The sequence below is a fragment of the Euleptes europaea genome, chromosome 5 (genome assembly GCF_029931775.1).
Source record: "Euleptes europaea isolate rEulEur1 chromosome 5, rEulEur1.hap1, whole genome shotgun sequence".
In the NCBI taxonomy this organism is placed as follows: Eukaryota; Metazoa; Chordata; class Lepidosauria; order Squamata; family Sphaerodactylidae; genus Euleptes; species Euleptes europaea.
The window spans coordinates 53637425-53656387 of record NC_079316.1 but is presented as its reverse complement, the minus strand read 5'-3'; the positions used below and the strand labels follow the sequence as shown (position 1 = coordinate 53656387).

The 18963-nt window shown below is 39.8% G+C and overlaps 1 protein-coding gene across 5 annotated transcripts in view; it reads left to right on the top strand.

Annotated features, from left to right (window-relative positions):
- BTRC (beta-transducin repeat containing E3 ubiquitin protein ligase) overlaps window positions 1–18963 on the top strand; it is a 140275-nt gene that overhangs the window by 54308 nt on the left and 67004 nt on the right. For 4 of the 5 annotated variants that reach the window (XM_056849715.1, XM_056849713.1, XM_056849714.1 and 1 more), the window contains one exon: window positions 10865–10942. In XM_056849715.1, coding sequence (XP_056705693.1) covers window positions 10865–10942 — 78 coding nt within the window. Of the gene's footprint in view, window positions 1–10864; window positions 10943–18963 lie in introns of those variants that run through there. The other variant, XM_056849716.1, reaches the window with a different exon arrangement.

The following is an 18963-nucleotide window of genomic DNA, read 5'->3' as shown; positions in this document are numbered from 1 at the left end:
AATAGTGGATTTCAAGACACTGGATTAAAGCAGTATACTGTTCTTTAGATACCAAAAAATCTTATTGGCCGTGAAGCACAGGGATATGATGTGAACATAACCCTGTTCTCCTTGCTGCAATTGTTTGATTACTCAAACTCTCTTTGCAGGAGTCAAAGAAAAACTAACATACTGTGTCCCAGTCAATAGGGGAATATTTTTACCTTCTGAAACCCTGTTGCTGAAGAGATTGTTACAAAATTGCAGTTATGTTGCGTGGAATCCATATTTATAAGGATTTAAGTTCTGTAGAATGAAATGTTAAGTGGGTGAACAGCAGACCAGGTCAGAAATTATGTATCAAATGTGGCCTCATGGTCTACATCACAAGGGATTCTGTTCCATGTTAGGCTAACTATCAAATTCCCCTTCCATTAAAAAAAAACTTAATTTTTTTCTTTAGAGTAATTTACACGTGGCATCCACAGTAGTTAGCAGTGGCGGAGGTAGTTAATGTGTATGTTCTGCAGCTGTTTTGCTTATGTGTGCATGTGTGTGCTGTTATCTGCTGTCATAGTCTTCTGTATTTTTTGCCATGTCCCCACAAACACAATGCATTAGTAGTCGGCTAGCTTGATTGCTAGTGTGGAGGGTCAGCTAACCCCTTAACCTGACCACGCAGCAGCTTTTAATTACTGCACAATACCAGGGTGGGGGTGGAAATGGTTCTACTCCCTAACGATTTGAGCTGCTTTCCCCTACATTGTTATGGCAGATCTTCTGGGTAATTGTTGTGCATCTTCCAAAATATTCAACAAATTTTTATATTTTCTAAAGCCATATAAAATATATGTATAAACCGTTGTCATAGTAGGCGCTCTTTGGAATGGGATTGAATTTTGCTGTAAAACAACTGTGTGTGATTCCTTACTTCAGACAGCAGTGCTAATTTCTATACTTAAATCTAGAAGAAAATTAATAACTGCAGATACAAAATTACAGCTTGATTTCTGTAAGTTTGATGCAGAAGTCCAGTAAATGTGATTAGTAGGAAGCAGGATGAACAAGAATGGACACAAAATTAGATTATAAATGGAGAGAGGAAAATACAATTTGGTATTGAGGAAAGCATGTCAAAGATCGTCTTGTGGTATGGCTTAGATATTTCACGGAGGAAATGAGAGGTGAGGTATTAGTCAGGAACCCTCAAAAGGAACACAACTTGGTGGTCCAGAATTGAGCTAGCCAATAGTAGGGATTTCCATCAGCAGGTCACATGATAAAGTGGGTCCAAGAGGTGCAGCTTAAAAGGAGACAGGCTAAGAGAGATTGAAACCCAAACAGTCTGTTCTTGAGTCATGAAATCTCCGCCTTCTGTTGCACATCGCAAAGATTCATTTGTACTGAGCTTTATGTCCAAATCCTCCTCTTCGCTGGCAGGGTCGTCCAAGTGTAATGCCCCAGCTGCCATCTTCAAACCTTGGCTGTGGCCCATTATTGCCATCTGTTCAAAGATGATCTTGTGGTTATGGGTGGAGTGACTTATCTGTTCAAAGATGATCTTGTGGTTATGGGTGGAGTGACTTACTTTGGAACGTAAGGCAACAAAACACTTAGAAAGTGTAAAGTATGTTCTGTGGTGATTGGAACCTAAAGGTGATAATGAAGTAGGCATTAGCAGAAGGAATACTAAATATGCTTTCCTGGTAATTTATGGGCGATTGGGTTTGAAATTTTAACATAGTGCATTGCAAGTCTTTATTATGTATGCTTCAGTTAGAATTTTTGTGCTAGAAGTTAGAAAATAGTATTTGAAGAGGGGGTACAGAGTGAGTAGAGAAACTAGCCAACCTCATAATCCATTTATCAAGTGCCTATAGTTCCCATGCAGATGAAACTATAATAAATACTGAGCACAGAAAGAAAATCTGAGTCTAGAGAATTAAAATTAAACGTTTTTGTTTTTTTAAAGGACACTCCCCAGGCTGGTTGTTTCCTGCTAACTCTTGTCAGCGGTAGAAATATGTTTTGGCCACCTCTTTGGCATATTACTATAGGTTCACAACCTGCTTTGCCCTGTTCTTTACTGCTTGGAACATGGGCTCAAACAAATCACTCATTTTAGCCTTCACCAGTGTTCCTAAATGTTTAAAGTTGCATGACGAAAGAAGAATGAAGTGACTATTTCTTAAGTTTGGTACTTCTATATGTTGGAATTCAGCTTGTTATGTGTTCAAACAAAGATGTAAAACCAGAGTGAACAAGCAACTAATAATGGCATTACTTTTGTGTTGTGCGGGGGGAGGCAGCTTTTTATATGCTGTTGTTTCAGGGTGAAATTAAGTCCACAAATTGTGTGTTACAACACTTTGCCATTTTAAACACACCAATCATAACTGCAGGTGGCAATGGTAGGTTTAAAGGGGAGCTTGGAAAACACCAAAGTATTACCTTGGGGGAGAAGCTGAAGAAGATGTAGGGAATAAAGACGAGTTAATTTAGATGTAACCAAAAAAAAAAAAAAAACTGACCATCATTGCATGGGTATAGTAATACTAACAAAGCATGCTTAAGGATGGTTCAAAAATATACTGTGAAATACTTAGGTTTTTCAATTATAAATAATTTGTAGCCCAAAATAAACATAAATATTTGAATCGATGTTTACATTTAAAATAGAATATTCAAAAACACATTTTGATACCTTAAGATTTCTGTTGCTCTAATCTAACCTCTTGTTAGGAGAAATTAAGAAACAGCTCTGCCTAATGCAGATGTCTGAGCTACAAAAATAACCAGATGTCCTGATTAGCAGAAGCAAATGTTCTTTCCTTAATATGTGGAAAATTATATTCAACGGCTCTCTGGATATGTAATACTTGTGTAAGTAAGAGGCTAGCAAAAATGAATCTAAAAGGCCATTATCAGGTAGCTTCATTTAAGCATTTTAACATGTACTAGTGGTTATTCCTCTTAAATTCTTAGAAATAGGAAACAGGGCTCACTTCTTGGAGCGAGGTTAGTAATTAAATTCCTACTCATAAAATCATCTAGACTCTTACTTTTAAAAAATTTCAGACTATTAATCTCAGTTAGATCCTTGTGAAATTTTTGAAAATCTTTATCATTTTCATAGATAGTCAGGCTTTTAGGCATGCAAGAACAGAATGCTGAAGTTTTTAAACTATTTTATATCAATCTTTCCAATAAATTACTGGGAATGATTAGGAAGTCACATAATTGACACCACCCTGACTGTGAAATGTTTATAACCTGTTTCATTGCAATGAAGCATGTTAATGTGACATTTTTAGACATGGCTAGAAAAATACATATGTATATTAACTTCATGGAATATTTGAACCCCTACAGAAGAAACATAGAAAAGGATGGTACAATAACACTCAAATCATGCTAATTGCTAGTTTGGTTCTTGAAAATTTGTCTGAATAGCTCAGTGAACAACTGCATTTCTGTAGTAGTCCAAAATCCCATCAAAGATGGGCATGCTTTTTACATTAGCATGAAACAGTTATGTTTTAAACATGAGCCAATTGACTGAAATAGAAGCCTTTTACATATAAGGCAAGCATTTATTTATTTTTACATGAAGCTCATGAGAGCTAGGAACTGCAGCCTGCATCTCCTGTTTGTTGCGTTGTGTAGTCTGTGGGCAGATCAGAAGAAGGAAGGCACAGTTGCTGTGATCCTTATTTCTGTATCCCTCTTGTTGGGGGTAATTTTTTGAGGTCAAAACTGCTCGATAGATTGATCTTGTGCTTTGATTCTGTCGCCTTGATTCTTCTCTCCAGAACACAAGCTTTGCAAAGGCCACTTGCCTCAGACAATGACTTATTCTTCTTAGGACATGAAACGGAATCCTTCTCAATGGTTTAGTTGGGCATTGAGCCCATAATTTTTGTAAAGATGTTTATGTTTGTTTTGGCAGGAACAGTGTCAGTTTTCATACTACAGCTTTTGAAATAGCTGAGATTTATAAACTGCCAAACTGCATTTATGAAATCGGGATGCTATCGGTCCCTTTACAGTAGCAAGGCTCTTGGACTCATCTATCACTTACAGAGGTTATTGGAAAGGGACGACTGAAGTTTTACTCTCCTGCAGCCATTAGACAGGCGTTATTCCACCCACCCCCCAACAATCTATACTGTAGCAGAGTTGCAAAAGTAATTCAAATGATTTTCCCCATCCCTCTCTTCCTCACCCTTTGCATTGTCCCACAGGATGATGCAATCCAGTTTGGATGCAAATATCTATCCCATAATACCAAAAAACAGAGTGCGAGCCTACCAAAATATCTGGAATGTTATGTTTGACCTTTAGATTGTCCTTAGGCTACTTATGAAATTAGCTGTAAACTGGCTGCTGCTGTTGTGTTTTTTTTATAGACAAGAAATGTTCATGTGGAGTTACACACACTTAATCCCTACCAATGTCTCCATTTCCCCACCCCCTCCTTCTCCATTGACGTTGAACTACTATGTATTCATATGTGTTGGCTTGCAAATCCTACTTGTGTAGAAGAGATTTGCTTTTCACTGGGAGCTCTGCTGAAATAGGAACTGCACTTGACAAGGTATTTGTAACTTGTTTTCTTTCCTTCAAAGCAGCATGAATTTTCCTTATTGGATCCAGGCTTTAATGGCAATATCATGTTTTAAAGGCCAATGCTGCACAAATTCTGGCCTCTGGGATCATGACAAGTGTTTTGCCTGCATAAACAATATATTTTTTCCCTTTGAGGTCCCCACACACCTAGTTTCCCTCAAGCTCATCATCTCTGTCAGGTTAATCAATAGGCACCGTATGGCAGAGGGTCAGTAATCAGTGTCATCGTGCCTTTAAATCGTGTTGAAAATTTGCTTAAAGCCTGGGCCAATTAACATCGAGATGATGAATGGATGGGTAGATGGGAAGAGCCTTGTGCTTGGGGGCTTTGTGCAAAGGAGATGCTCAGCTGTTGAGCAGCCGACACCAGCGAATAAAATCAGCCATTCATGTGAGCTCAGTCCACCCACTCTTAATGATAATGTCAATCTAGCAAAATATATACACATTGGAGTTGTCATGAGTTCATAAATCAAAGGAGTTTGTCAAAGGCATTCAGATTAACGAGGCAGCAGCAATAACAAGTCAAATTTGCATAGAGAATTGCCTGAATCTCGGTAAATTATGATCCTGTTTTTCATTTGATTATTTGCTAATGTCTCAGGAGGGAGAATGATTATATTAGCATGCAAAATCTACTCCAGAAGTAGGAATTGGAGGTACAGCCGACCAGCACATGGCGACAATTAATCAGTTTCTGCATACTAGCATGAACGCGCAAGGCCCAGAAATGAACTCCTTTTATTATTATTTCTCCTTGCTACCGATCCAAATGGTTCAGCTTGACAGCGACTTTATATTGCTTTAACAGTGTTCTGAATTGTGCCTGCAGGCAAGACATAGTTATGCAGCTATAACCGACCTATCCATCTGCCAACCAGATTGGAATTCTCCTATCCAAAGCTTCCATTAACCCCCACTGACAGCTCCAAACAGGATTAAGGATTTGAAAGCATAAAAAAGCGCTCTATGCATAGACATGGCTTCTCTCACTCTTATACTCACACACACACTTGAAAAAGTGCTGCATCTGTATGGCTTTATAATTAGAATTGGCAAGGGCAGTCCCTTTTCCTCCCACCCCCGGACAAAAAAATTATAAGCACCTCCCCACTTGGCATGGTTGTGATGCCTGCTGTGAGACAAGAGGCAATCTTAAATGTACCTCTTTTCAGATGATAGTCCTTTAGAATGTTTTTATCCATTTATTACATCTGATTCTGGTGCTGGTTTAGATGGGCAGGCTATAAGAATGTCTAAATATGGTTATTTAAAAAATCTGCTTACCCTGAACAGCAGGGACCATTTGGGTGTCTGTGGTGAAAAATGGTGCACTGGGTGTTAAGGTGGCTACCTGCCATGCAGGAGTATTCCATTAATTACAGGATGAAGTCTTTTTACACAAATGAGATCTGCCAAGACTCTTTAATGGCCTGTTTCCCTTCTAAGAATACAGAATAGTCTTGATAGCCTGCTATTCTCACATCAGCTTTGGGAAACAGAAGTCTGCCTCACTGCTAGTGCTTAAATTGCTGCATACCTATTGAATTTAAGAATGAGGATCTCAAACCTCATTCACTTGCTTGGCTTCCCCGTAATATTCAGGAGGCTTCTGTGGGATGTTATGTGCTGCAAAGGGAATGGGGGTGAAATGCCATGGAAATCTTGTGTGATCAGAGAGGCTAGGGAATTTACAATGTCCTAGTCTTTCTTGTAGCAGAGTTATTCTCTAGTCTGAGGGTTTCCCCCCCTCTTCCATACCATACCCATCATATTCATACCCATCAGTGATAATCCTAATCACTGGCTTTTGTCAGAATGAGCTAAGTGTATTGGGGTCTGAAAAAGTTACTTAGTATAGATATGGACAAGGATCACAAGAGCATATATTCTGAGCTAAGCTAAACTGATATCAGGAAAGATTCATAGTTGTGCCCTTAGGTCCATGGATGAAGATGCACATATTGTGCAAGGCCTGCTTGCAAGAGACTCCATATATTACAGTAGAAGCCTGCTTGCCTTATCTTGCTTTGATAAGGAAGCTTGTCAAGGAAAGCATCCCCAGTCAGTCATGAAAATAAATTCAGTGACAGAGTTGTCTGGATTTTCATCCACTTTTGTTTCGTGGACTTCCGCTTGTAACTTCTGCTAACTTAATGTCTCTGTGTAACAGATGCTCCTGGAGACCTTTTGATGCACACTCTGTCGCTGCTGCTGGAATACTGAATTCAGTGTTTTTTGAATTCCACTACTGGCAGCGCTTTATTGGTCCCTGGAAGGCATCAGTAATTTTTTGTTGCTATTCAGAGTACATCACCTTCTTGCTGAAGTAAATCTCCAGTGCTGAGTTCAGCGTGTGTATTCAGAGAGCAGCTCAGTGAGGACGTGGGATGCGAAGTGGTGGCCTGGCATCCCTGGCAGCTTTGGGGACAAGGCAAGGAGTGGAAATGACGTTGGGCTACATGCCAACATCAATCCAGGCAAAAACCCAGCTGTGATGTCAGTGTGTCAACCACCCTGGAAACTCTATGGTATAACTATAAAGTTTCTAGAGCTTCTGCCAATGTCATGTCCAGGTTTTTGCCCAGACATGATATTGGCGTGAAGCCCAACATTATTTCCACTCCCACTGTTTCTCTCACCTGCCCAAGGGCAAGGGCAGGAGGGAAGGCCCTGCGCCAAGAGATTGCCCACCTGAAGCAGGCACCTGGCATGCCCAGTGAGGAGGATACTTACAGGTATGAGTATCACTCTAATGTACATAGCAGACTTAAAGGATACCTACTATGGAGAAGAACTTGCCATTGGACATATGCAAATAATATCAGAAATATTCTTAAGCTTATTGTCTGCCCATGGGGAAAGGATTTTCCATTTCCTAAGCTATCAGTTCTATTTTTTGCTGCTTCTTAAGGAGTGTAATGTTTTGTAGACTTTCAGCCTTTTGCCAAGCGTAACTTAACTTGCTGACAAAAGTACATGAGCAGCTCTCCACTTTAATAGTCTGCTGTGTTGGTGCAGTAGAATGGGGTGATGGCAAGCTGTGAGCCACCATATGCACTTGGCAGTCATTGTCTGGTCTTTGTTCAGCCAACCTCTTAGTCTTGCCACCTATAATGATAATGAATTAAACAAGGGCTGCAAATTAGCTGTTTACTTTCAAGGAAGAAATTGGTAAACTTGAAGCATGTTGGGACAGGCAACATAAAGGATGTTGAATTCCATGGCTTTTGATACTGAGGTTGACCTCGAAGGAAGGCTAATGGGGCAAAGAGGAGAAAGGGCTGCAAAGAAGAAATTCTTTTCTGAAGCATGCTGCAATTTGTAATATTCAGTTTGCATTCTAAAAGTACAGTGAATATATTTCTTGTATGCTCTTTCTGCCATGTTTGTTCATCTTCATGGCTTCTGTGCAGTCCCACTTGGGAACTGTGCATGCTCAGGCCAGCCACAGAGATTGACTGATGAGCTTCTGGAAAGATCGGCTCCTCAGGAGCGCTCCCCCTCCCCTCTGTCAGCGTCCCAGCCACAACAGCTTTTCCCGCCTAAATAACACGTGATGGAGGGGTGGGGAAGCACTCTTTCCCTCAGTTCTCTTTCCACCGCCATGGGGAGAAGACTTTTTTTCAGCTTTGTGTGTTTTCTGTCACAGTTATTGCCCTTGAGGCAATTGAGTGATTGCCTTCCCATTCAATCCCCAGTGGCTCCCCCTCCAAATTGTATCTTATTTGTGGAATAGCATATCCCTTTTCTGTCTTGAATGGTTCTCCTTTTCTGTCACTCTTTCAGATCCATTCTTCAAATACATTTTAATCAGAACAGTGCAGACAGCAAATGGTAATCTCTTGTGTATCCATCCCCAATATTCACTTCATCACTTTATCTTCATTTGGATTAATCTGAGTAGGAATTCTGTGTCTCTCTTAAAACACATAGAATCTGTGTGTAACAAATATTATCAAACTACCAAGAAGTAATGCCACATTCTCTTGGGTCTGCAGTTCTGAAGGGCTTTATTCTTCAGTGGTACATGCTAACTTTTAAAACTCCACTTTCTGAACTTGAAATGCTTGTTTGGAAAGTACTCAAACTCGAAGTGATAGGTTTCCAGTTTTTGCATCGTTTCTGCAAGTATAATGCCTATGACATTTACTTGAAGTGCTGTAAGCTCAGAAATATCTAGCAGTCCACTGGAGCAGTAATCTTCAACCCATGGGTTGAAAATGTCAAGCTGGGTTGCGGAGCACCCACCTGCTGAGTTGTGAGTCCCTGTTTTTGTGCTTTGGGGTCTTTTAGAAAGACCTGCTGCTTGTGTACATAAGAAGAGAACAAGCTGGTTTTCTTTGTGCATGAAAATACTGAGAGAGAAAGCGAAATTATGAGGTAAGGTAGCTAGGCAAAGGATTCCTTCATCTCTATTACCCTTGGCTTGTTACTCATTATGGTAAGGGTTGCTGGCTTGTTTTCTGTCCCTGGCTCACTTGATCTGCTATCCCTACAATGGTAATGTCATCATTCTGGCTTCAAGAAAGAAGGAAAACCATTGTATTAGAGAATGGCCTGAGTTATATGATGCAGTTTCACAGCTGAAACTGAGTGTGTCTGGCTCTGAGCATTGTACTAATAGAAGTCGTCCTAGGAAGCATGTTGTAGCCAGTCAGGGCATTTTGTAGGAGCGGCAAGTAACTAATATTAATGAATGGTATCTTGCATGCCACCCTTATATCACACACCTTTGATGGAAAGAGTTTTTTTGAATGAGAGGTGGGTGTGGTGGTGCCAATCTTAAAATCATGGCATGTTTGGTAGGGGCTATATCTCAGTGGTAGAGCATGTCTTTTACGTGGTTTGATCCATGGCTCTTTCTTTCTTTCTTTTCTTTCTTTTCTTTCTTTTCTTTCTTTTCTTTCTTTTCTTTCTTTCTTTCTTTCTTTCTTTCTTTCTTTCTTTCTTTCTTTCTTTCTTTCTTTCTTTCTTTCTTTCTTGCCTTCCTTCCTTCCTTCCTTCCATCCATCCTTCCATCCTTCCATGCTTGCTTGCTTGCTTGCTTTTCTAGTACATGTTTATTTTGCCCTTCCTCCTTTTCCAGTTTAATTCTTACAATGATTCTGTGATGTAGGTTAGGCTAACAGTGAGTGACTGGGCCAAGACTTTCTACAGTGTGGCTCTGAACCCAGATCCCACCGACCCTAGTCTGACCTACTACAGCACACCGGCTGCCTCCAACTAAGGACCTCATGACTAGGTTTGCCAATCTGCCTGAGGCTAAAAGCCACCGCCAATTGGAGTAGACAATACTGGGCTACATGGCCCAATGGGCTGGCCCAATGGGAGGTAGCTTCCTATGTTCCTGTACTATTATCACAGCTAGTACACACTGAAAACACTGCACACCTGGGAATTTTACCTAAATAAACATTCATATCTTTTAAAAGATTACTTCAGGAGCAGGTACACATAAGGCTGAAGTGCAAAAAACTGTATTACCATTGTAACTGCTGTGGCATTAAAACTACAAAATCACAGCAGTGATCGGCAGTTACATAAATACAGTGATGTATAGGAAGATGCTTGATAAACTGTTTACGGCATAAAACCAGATGACTGATACATAAAAGCCCTATTGAGTATGTAAAATTAGTTGCATGGCTTTTGGATTTTGGTCTCTTGTTTAGAGGAAGCTGCCCTTGACCTACCCACTATAGCATCAATAATGTCATTGTCATTTCTGCTGTCAAACATGTATTACTATTGTGCCCTTAGCTAATAACCGACAAAGATTATTTCCAGTAATTTCTATTTGGATTATCTACTAGTCCTTCACACACAAAATGGCTGCCTTATTGTACTGTTAGTTTCATCTGCCTAATTCCAATCCCATAAGATACCTTTGTTACATTTGGTTGGGGTATCAATTTAGTTTTGTAGAAGAGCCACAAGCCAGCATTGTGAAAATGCTGGGTTGAACTTGGAGAATTTCAGACTGCAATATTTTGAAAGCCGATTAAATTGTATTGGTAATTATCATAATGGATCATGTCTATAGTACATTGTTTTATTCAGTGATTCTTGATATGTTATGAGAATGCATGTCCAAGATATTCCAATGTAGACATCAAAATATGTGTCACAAAAGCAAAAAAAAAAAAACCATAGACCTTACAAGAAATTCACCTACAAAAGAGAAGGTAATGCTGTTGGGAACATCGGGGGAGGGAATACATGAATTATTATTTTTCTTTTCCCTTCATCTTAGAATTCCTCTGAGAGAGAAGACTGTAACAATGATGAGCCCCCCAGGAAGATCATTCCAGAGAAGAATGCACTCAGGCAGGTATGCACTTGATTTGAATCTGCAAAAACTACTAGGCTCCTTCACTCAAAAGATATGGATCCCTCCAACCTACTTGGGAAATGAGAAAGACCTAAACCATATGAGGCAATGGTTGCATCATTGTCTTTTGCTGAACAAGTTTCCACACTTTCATGCTTAGCAGCACTGTCCACAAGGTGTACCTTAGGGTTCACTGATACTTTTTCATAACAACATGGGAGCTTCATCTCTGTACAGGTCGTCTTGCTTTTGCCCGTGAAGAGAAGCACTCTGGGTCAGGCAAATGGTTCTTGTCTATGCCAGTTTTATTTGGCTGCTATAGCTCTATCTTATGTCCAACTTAGACGTCTGTGTGTTCTGCAACCTATTTGATCATTGAGAAACAACAAGCGTGAACTGACACCAAGCAAGGTTTCTGACAATTTGAGGGATAGATGTGGCAAAGGTAAAGGTGAGGTTTTGCTGGCTGTTTGCAAAGGTAAATCTTGCAGGTTGTTATTCCGTAAGGTAATGGCCTAGGAGGTGTTACCGCACAGAGGCCAAGTCACTCTTTCTTGCAAAAAAGTAGGTTGAATGTATATTCTCCTTTATTCTCAAGAGGGCAAATTTGTTGTAAATCCAAAATCAGTAAAGACAATAAAGGGGAGGGTTAACTCCTCATTTGGTATTTTACTTTTTTAAAAAAATCAAAATTTACCTTGAAGGCTTTTGCCAAGCTGTATTTCTTTGCCTAAGTTGTTCCTAGAACTCACATCATTCCGTCACATTCAAGTTTGGGATCTTATAATTGTTAACAACAAGTCAGGACACAGCAAGGGAGACAAAAAGAGGATTGTTTTATGGAGCATTGATGGCTTGTAATTGCTTTTGGGGAAGAAAAGCCTTTGAATTGGGGAAAACCAAACAAATGTAAAACATTATGTTTATACTGATGTTATAAACATTTTGTTAGTTTACTAGTGATGTGAAGAAGGAACAAAATGGGGTGGGAGGGGAATAGACAGTTACAGTAAGGATAGATTTCTTTCTTTTTTATTGTTTATATTATTAAATGAAAAATGAATAAGTTAAATAAAAAATAATTCCTTTACATTCAATTACGTTATTTTTAGCTGGCAACTTCTTTTGTGAGAATACCAAGCTTCTTGTTCTTGTCAAACACCAAGAAAAGATTTTCCTGGGAACCCATATATGATAGATTATCTCTCATGATGACCCACCAGCCCCTAAAATACTGTGTAATTTATGGTCAGCATTTTATTAAAGGTGTACCAGGAGCCAGTTCAGCATTTTTCTCACATATAGTTGTCATGACAGGGGGGGGGGGGAAATTGTCACTCGTGAAGAGCAGCACCAGTGTATACTCAAGCTATAGGAACATGGGCCAGGGAACCACTGTATCAAATGCCTCACTCATCTGTGTACACGTGGCAGATGCACAACCCTACTTGTTATGCACTACAAAGTAAACACCTTTTTCTAATAGAGACACATTTTCCAGTGTAGAAGTACCATATGGTGTCCTTTATTTTTGACTACTTTCCATTACTCTTGCATTGAAGACATTAGTGGACAAACTGATTTAAATCTATGTGTAGTTTAGAGGAGCAGATACGATTCTGTGAGAAGAGTATTCTATGAGGAAAGGTTTGGGATAAAAATTGGAGTGGGGGAGGCTTGTAGGGGTCTGACTGAAGTCTGAGAAAGCCATGATAAAGGGACAAAGTTTTTGGCAACTATGTTTAAGCTAACGAATGAATTTTCTCAGTGCTAAGTTATAAATTAATTTTAATAGGCTGATCCAGATGGTCCATTTGAAAAATGAATAGCTTGATCTGTTGAAAATTAAACTAAATTTATCTCTCTCATACTTCAAGCTGAAGATAGTGCGAGAAGAGTGCCATTAAGTCCAGCAAATACAGATGGACCAGCAGGTCATATGTGGGACTAATCTGATTCATTTTTAAAATAAATGTATGAATTATTGAATCTGGCTCCTGGTTTGAGACCTGTTCTGGGCACGTATGCAGCCTTTTTCAAAGAGACTTTGAAATGCTTCAGTGCCTTTTTAACCTGTGTGTTTCCATTTTAAATTCAAAAACCTTGCCAAAAAGCAGTAATTAGTTTTCAGTGCCCATCATTTAGCATTGGATCCAAATGGTAGGTTGATTAGGTCAGGCATTTGTGATTTTAAGGGCTTCAGTCTCCATTTCTGAAGAACTGTGGCTTAGCAGCCTTGAGAGTTGGCCTTTAGAAAGCAATGAGGGGGAAGCTCCCCAAGGACCTTTGAGTCTTTTGGCTTTTTGGTGTGTTAGACAGAGCCATGAATGAAGATTTGTAAATTTATTGCCGTGCCATCTGGGCTCCCCTCCCCAACTTTCTGCAGGAGCCATATTATTGTTGGCTTGTAGCTGTCTATTGTGGTGGCCACTCGCCGGGAGCTTGCCCTTATACTCCAGAGGAATATAGAGGAATGAATAGCAAGGGTCAGCAGGCATAGGTCACAGGGCAGCTGTCCAAGGCTGCCCTGAACTTGATTACCCTACTGTGTTTTTAGAAGATTGGCACAATGCAGGTTGTTTAAAGAAAGCTTCTCCCTTTGCTTAACTGGGGTAATAATGATGTGCCTTTTTGCTGTCAATGCTTGTTCTATGGGGCAGGGAAGAGGCTCTGTGGAGAGGAAATCCTGTCAAAAGGTGCTGTGTGGGGAAGCGCTGACAACAACAGGATCGCAATGGCGTGTGTGTTGTTGATCGTGCCTCACTGCAATGCCTTCACATGAAATTAAAGAGAGGTGGCCGGACACCATCTCTCTCCCCTCCCCACTGCCATAGAGCTATTTCTCTCTCCTCTTTCTCCTCCCTGTCTTCCTGCAGTAGTTCTTCCTGGAATTATATTGCTGAAACATGTAGAGATTTTGGAGGTCTTACGAAGGGTGTCTCTTTTGCAGGGGGGTGGAGTACGGAGTCCCAACTTTAGGATGCTTATAAATATAAGCAGGCTAAAATGAGGATTAGGCAGAATAAGAGATGCTTCTGTTTGTGAACTCCTGTGGTCATTTCTGTATTAATTAATCCAATTGCATTAATTAAGTTTCTTCAGCAACCACAGCAAAAACAAATACTACTTGAAAGTACACTACAAAGAAATGCTGTTTCCTCTTTGTCATTTCATAGTTACTGTAGAGTGGAGAGTATTGTGAGAGGGAGGAGGAAGAATCAGTGCTAAAATTATAATTTTGTATCAGTATTTAATATTAGGAAAAATTGGCCCATTATGAATTCAAATAAGTATCTCACATGTAATTTTGTTGTGTGTATGCTTTCCTGTTAACAATTACAGTTCTTTGAAACTTCTTTCCTTTTACACCAAAGATCTTGTGATACCCTGAACTCTGGATGGGCAGAAATTGGCTGCTCAGCAGAGAAGTTGTCACGCAGCATAAAAACCCACTGCTTCTCTCCCCCCCCCCCCCGCTTTAATGCTAATCGGGTCTGTCAGATGCACTGCTTTTCTGTAATGGAGTAAATTGCAAGCATTGTCTGTTCGCCTGACCTTTTGTTTCTGTGTCCACTAACAGCCCAGTGAACGTGGATAGTGATAAATAAAGCTCTGAACAGGACTCTCAACTCTTTGAAAGCAGCATGTTGTCTTCTCCCTAGTTATATTTCTTTAAGTGTTTATGTGTATGCTGAATTCTTTTCTCTTGTGTGTGGCTGGAACCCTGGGGCTTCAGAGCCATGAGAGAGGCCAAGAAGCTAACAAAGTAGCTGTCCCCTTGTTAGCTTGTTCCTTTCTTTAAAAAAACAAAAAAAGCACAAGATGAAACCCATCTGGCTTAGGGCATTACATTTTCCTCCCCCATGCACCTCTATAGATGGAGCACTTCACCTGCAGTGAGGGTTTACATTGATTGGGGAGGGTGCAGTAATTCAAGTCCGGCCATCCACTTCGGTGATACTTTGCAGTCTTTAAAGGTGCTGACCCATTGAGTTAAACTGTCAAGGGGAGGATAAAACAGGAGCTCCGTCCCAGGAGGTAACAGCTGCCAGGTTTTCAACACCTTGCGCGCTGCTGGAGAAAATGTCACCAATTGTCAATGGGAAGAAAAATGACTGACTTGGCTGCCATCTTCCCCTTTAATGGCTGGCCTTATAAAATGAAGGATTTAAGCCTCTGAATGTTGGCAATTGAGCTGTCATTGGGAGGAGGAAAATCCAAAGCATTTTAAGTGGGTGTTTTCAGATGAGTCCCTGGAGCAAGGGCGCAGTAGCCCAAGCGGCTAGGGTGACCTGTTTATGATGAGGCACTAGAGTAAAAGTTTGCTGTTGCTGCCGCCACACACAGAAGCTTTTCTACTTTAAAAAAAAGTCAGATTCATAAGCCAGTGAACTGAGAGAAAACATACTGTATTTCTGCTCTTTGGAGGACAATTTGTTTTCAAGCAGCTACCAGATGGCTAAATACCACGACATTTCTCTTTTGTTTTGGGGTTTGTTTGTTGTTGAGGGTTTTTTGGTTGTTTCGGTTTTTGTTTTACAAGCATTTCAATTCTCCTTGCTTTTGTCAATGTTGCTTCACTGAACAACTTGGGAAGGGGGGGACACTGGGGAGAGAAACTGGCATTCCCCCTTTTTCTTGTTTTCTTGTTTTGATGAGTAAGAAAGCAAGAACAAAATCTTAAGATAATGAAGCCTCAAAAATGGGCTTACTATTCCCCCCTCAGTTTGTTTTTTAGGTTAGTCATTTTAATTGTACTGAGTAATTAGAAGGTACATACAGCCAAGGGAGCATTGTTATGGAAATTGCTCAGGAAAACCCATTCCCCCACTCCCATTGCCATGTGTTGAGACAATTCTTCCCTCTAGTGGCAAAATTAGGGACTCTGGCTCCACAGTAGGCAAGGTGTAATTGCAATATGACAAACCGAGCTTCGGGGACATTTCTGTAACAGTTTTGGCTGGGCTAGCCTATATTTTGTCTTACTGGCTTCCTGCAGAGATCTTTCTCTCTCCCCACAAGCATTCTGAGTTATGGAGCCTAGGAATTTAGCCTTAAATATAGAAATAATAACCGCAGTGGATTCTGGGTAATGTTTTGCAGCTTGCCTTTATTCTCATCTTCCTTTTTTTAATTACCTATTTATAAAAACGCTTTTAAATTTGCAGGCATTATTTAATACTTTCAGAAGAAGCACCTCATTGGAAATAAATAAATAAATTGCCTTTTTTTAAAAGGAGTCTGTGTGAAAGACCTTAAGGGTAATTAATGGAGGTCTCCCAAGACCCCATAAATGAGCTGAAAGCGATCTCTCTGAATCTGCAGGAGTGATTTGTTTATATAACTTCCCACTTCTACTGAATTCTTCAGAGCCTAATAACTATTCTCTTCTCATTCAGCAATTGGCGCTTTGCTACAAAAGCCCTTGTTTCAACAATGAAAAAAAAGAGTTTAATAATCTTGTCTCTGGAAATGACTTGAAGGCTATACTGCTGAATTTTTGTTGTCTTTTTATTACAGTGTTATCTTTCTCTGATAAATCATGTAATTATTGACCGGTGGGAAGAAAAATCTTACTGAATACTTAGGTTGCTGCGCCTATTGAAAAGTGGTCTTTGGCTCAGAGACGGGTATGCTCTGGACAGATTGCCGAAGAAATGACTTTCCATTTAAAGTCCATACAATTGTTGAAAGGATCCATTGATTTAGATGGAAAGGTAGATGAGACGGGGCATTTAAAGGGTGTTCCTTTCTAACCATTAGGCTTCCACATTGCCATTTTTTGCACATTGTTCAGTACTGGGTTTATCACTCAGCTGCAACCAAACCTGGCTGTCCATGTATGTTTGTATGATGTATATTTTCTAACGCCTATTAGTTATATGTATACTTCATTTTAAATGTACATCCAAAAAGGGATGCGTAAAAAGAGCCCAATGAAGCTTGTGGGTGAAATGTAGACAGAACTGTTACTGATTCATGTGAAAGTGTGGAATGTGGATGGTGATACAAAATGCATCCCTGAAGAACCTGTTTCTGCTGGTTAACAAAACAAAAACAAAACCCAGTTTCTAGTTCGTATGATTGCTGAGAAAAGGTTCAACGTATATTAGCACTTACAGGACAGTGATACAGGACAATGATTAGCACATTACTTTTGATACTTTTTGCAGGACAATGATTCAGCTCAAACCCAACCCCTTTCTGACTATATATTACTCTTCCTACACACTTGACACTGAGAGACATTGTCCTTCAGTGTTACTCCTCTGAAGATGCCTGCCACAGCTGCTGGCGAAACGTCAGGAAAGAAAATACCAAGACCACGGTCACACAGCCCGGATAACCTACAAGAACCAATATATTAGCACTGTTTGCTCAAGAGTCAAGTCAAAGTGAATCGTTCCGTGCTGCATAAACTTTCTGTTCTTATGTGTTTCTTAAACCCTGTGTCCCTTTGTTTTGTTCCTCCATCTATGCAAAAATATTCTGAAATAAGCAAAAACTGAACAAAACAAATCCCTTAGTGGAACCACATATTAAGTAAATTTTCACCAATTGTTCAAATTGTGTAATTTTGAATGGTTTTACAGATACTGGGTTTTTTGTCAGCAGCATACTAGTATCTGCCGGTAGTTTAAACATTTGTCTGGGGATGGAGGCAGCTTCACACTGCTCGGTTACTCTCATTGTATTCTTGCTGCCAACATGATTTGAACTAGCTGTAGTTTTGTAGATATTTTTCCATTACTGTGTGTGTTGCTATAGGCTGCTTAACGCTCATCTCAAACAGCTTTTGCAAGGTTAAAGGAATGCAGCTTGGTAACAAGTTTGTGTCATTTTAAATATATACCTTCCAGTAAATAAGGAGGAGCCTGGCAATCAATCCCTTTTAGTGTGTTATATGTTTCACCTGACAACTAAACCCTCTATTGATTAGCCATTACTTTGTTAGATAATCCTGTGTCATTGAAGCCACTGTAAAAATTAAACTCCTTAAAATGTTTTACCCTAGCAGCAGTGCGAAAATTGAAAACTTGTTCAGAATTACAGCCAGCTTTCACTAAAAGGGTAGTTTTCAACAAACTGGTTTATGCTTGGATTCTTTATATGCGGTATAAAATGGCATTAAAGCACTCCAACGCAAAGCTATCTGCCTGTGGCACAGACTCAGGCTGCCATTTCAAGCAGTGCTTTCCATGGCCTGGAAATAACTTCCCTTGGTGATCAGGGGAAGAGAAGTTTGCCCAGTTCATGTTTGTGGGCTAGAACCAGAAATCCTTCTGTTCCAGAAGTGGAGTTTAGACTTCTGTTTGTCCTGTGGAAGCAGCGTAGCTGACTTTTGTGAGAACCACAATGAGGGAATGACAAGGTATTATGTCAGCTTAGAATATTGAACTATTTCCATTTGGGCTGCAGTGTTTAGTTGATTGATTTTAAAATCTTTATATGAGTTAAAAAGGTGACCCTGATTGATTTGGCAACAGATTTAAATAATAAATAGAATAATAAAGAAACGAAAAAGGTGATAACCAGCCACTTTAGGGGAGTTGTTTACCCTCATTCTCACAGTCTTATAAAATGTTACATGTTGTAACATATGCAGTCCTCATATAAAAATCCTTTTCTCTTCAGAAGCATTTCAATGCAGATTTAATCAGTTAATTGACCAAAAGTCAAACCATTACCGTAATCAAGTAACATTTCTTTAATTGGTTGACAGTTCTGGTTTTGCTTAATTTCACTGTATGACAAGAACTTTGGGGCAGAAATTGGTGTTATGAGAAAACCAATTTCTAGCCCTTTCTAGAAAGCAGAGGAAAGCTTGGAAAACTCCCTGCCTGGCAGTCAAAAATTTTAGTAATAAATGTCAGTGCTAAACAGGTTCCTGTATCTTTCCCAGACTGCTTATATATGCACACATCTTCCCTGTTCCGAATATTGGCCATAAGCTATCACAAAATGTACAAGTTTGCCAAAATAATACTAAGGGTACTAAAATATACTAAAATACAGGCACA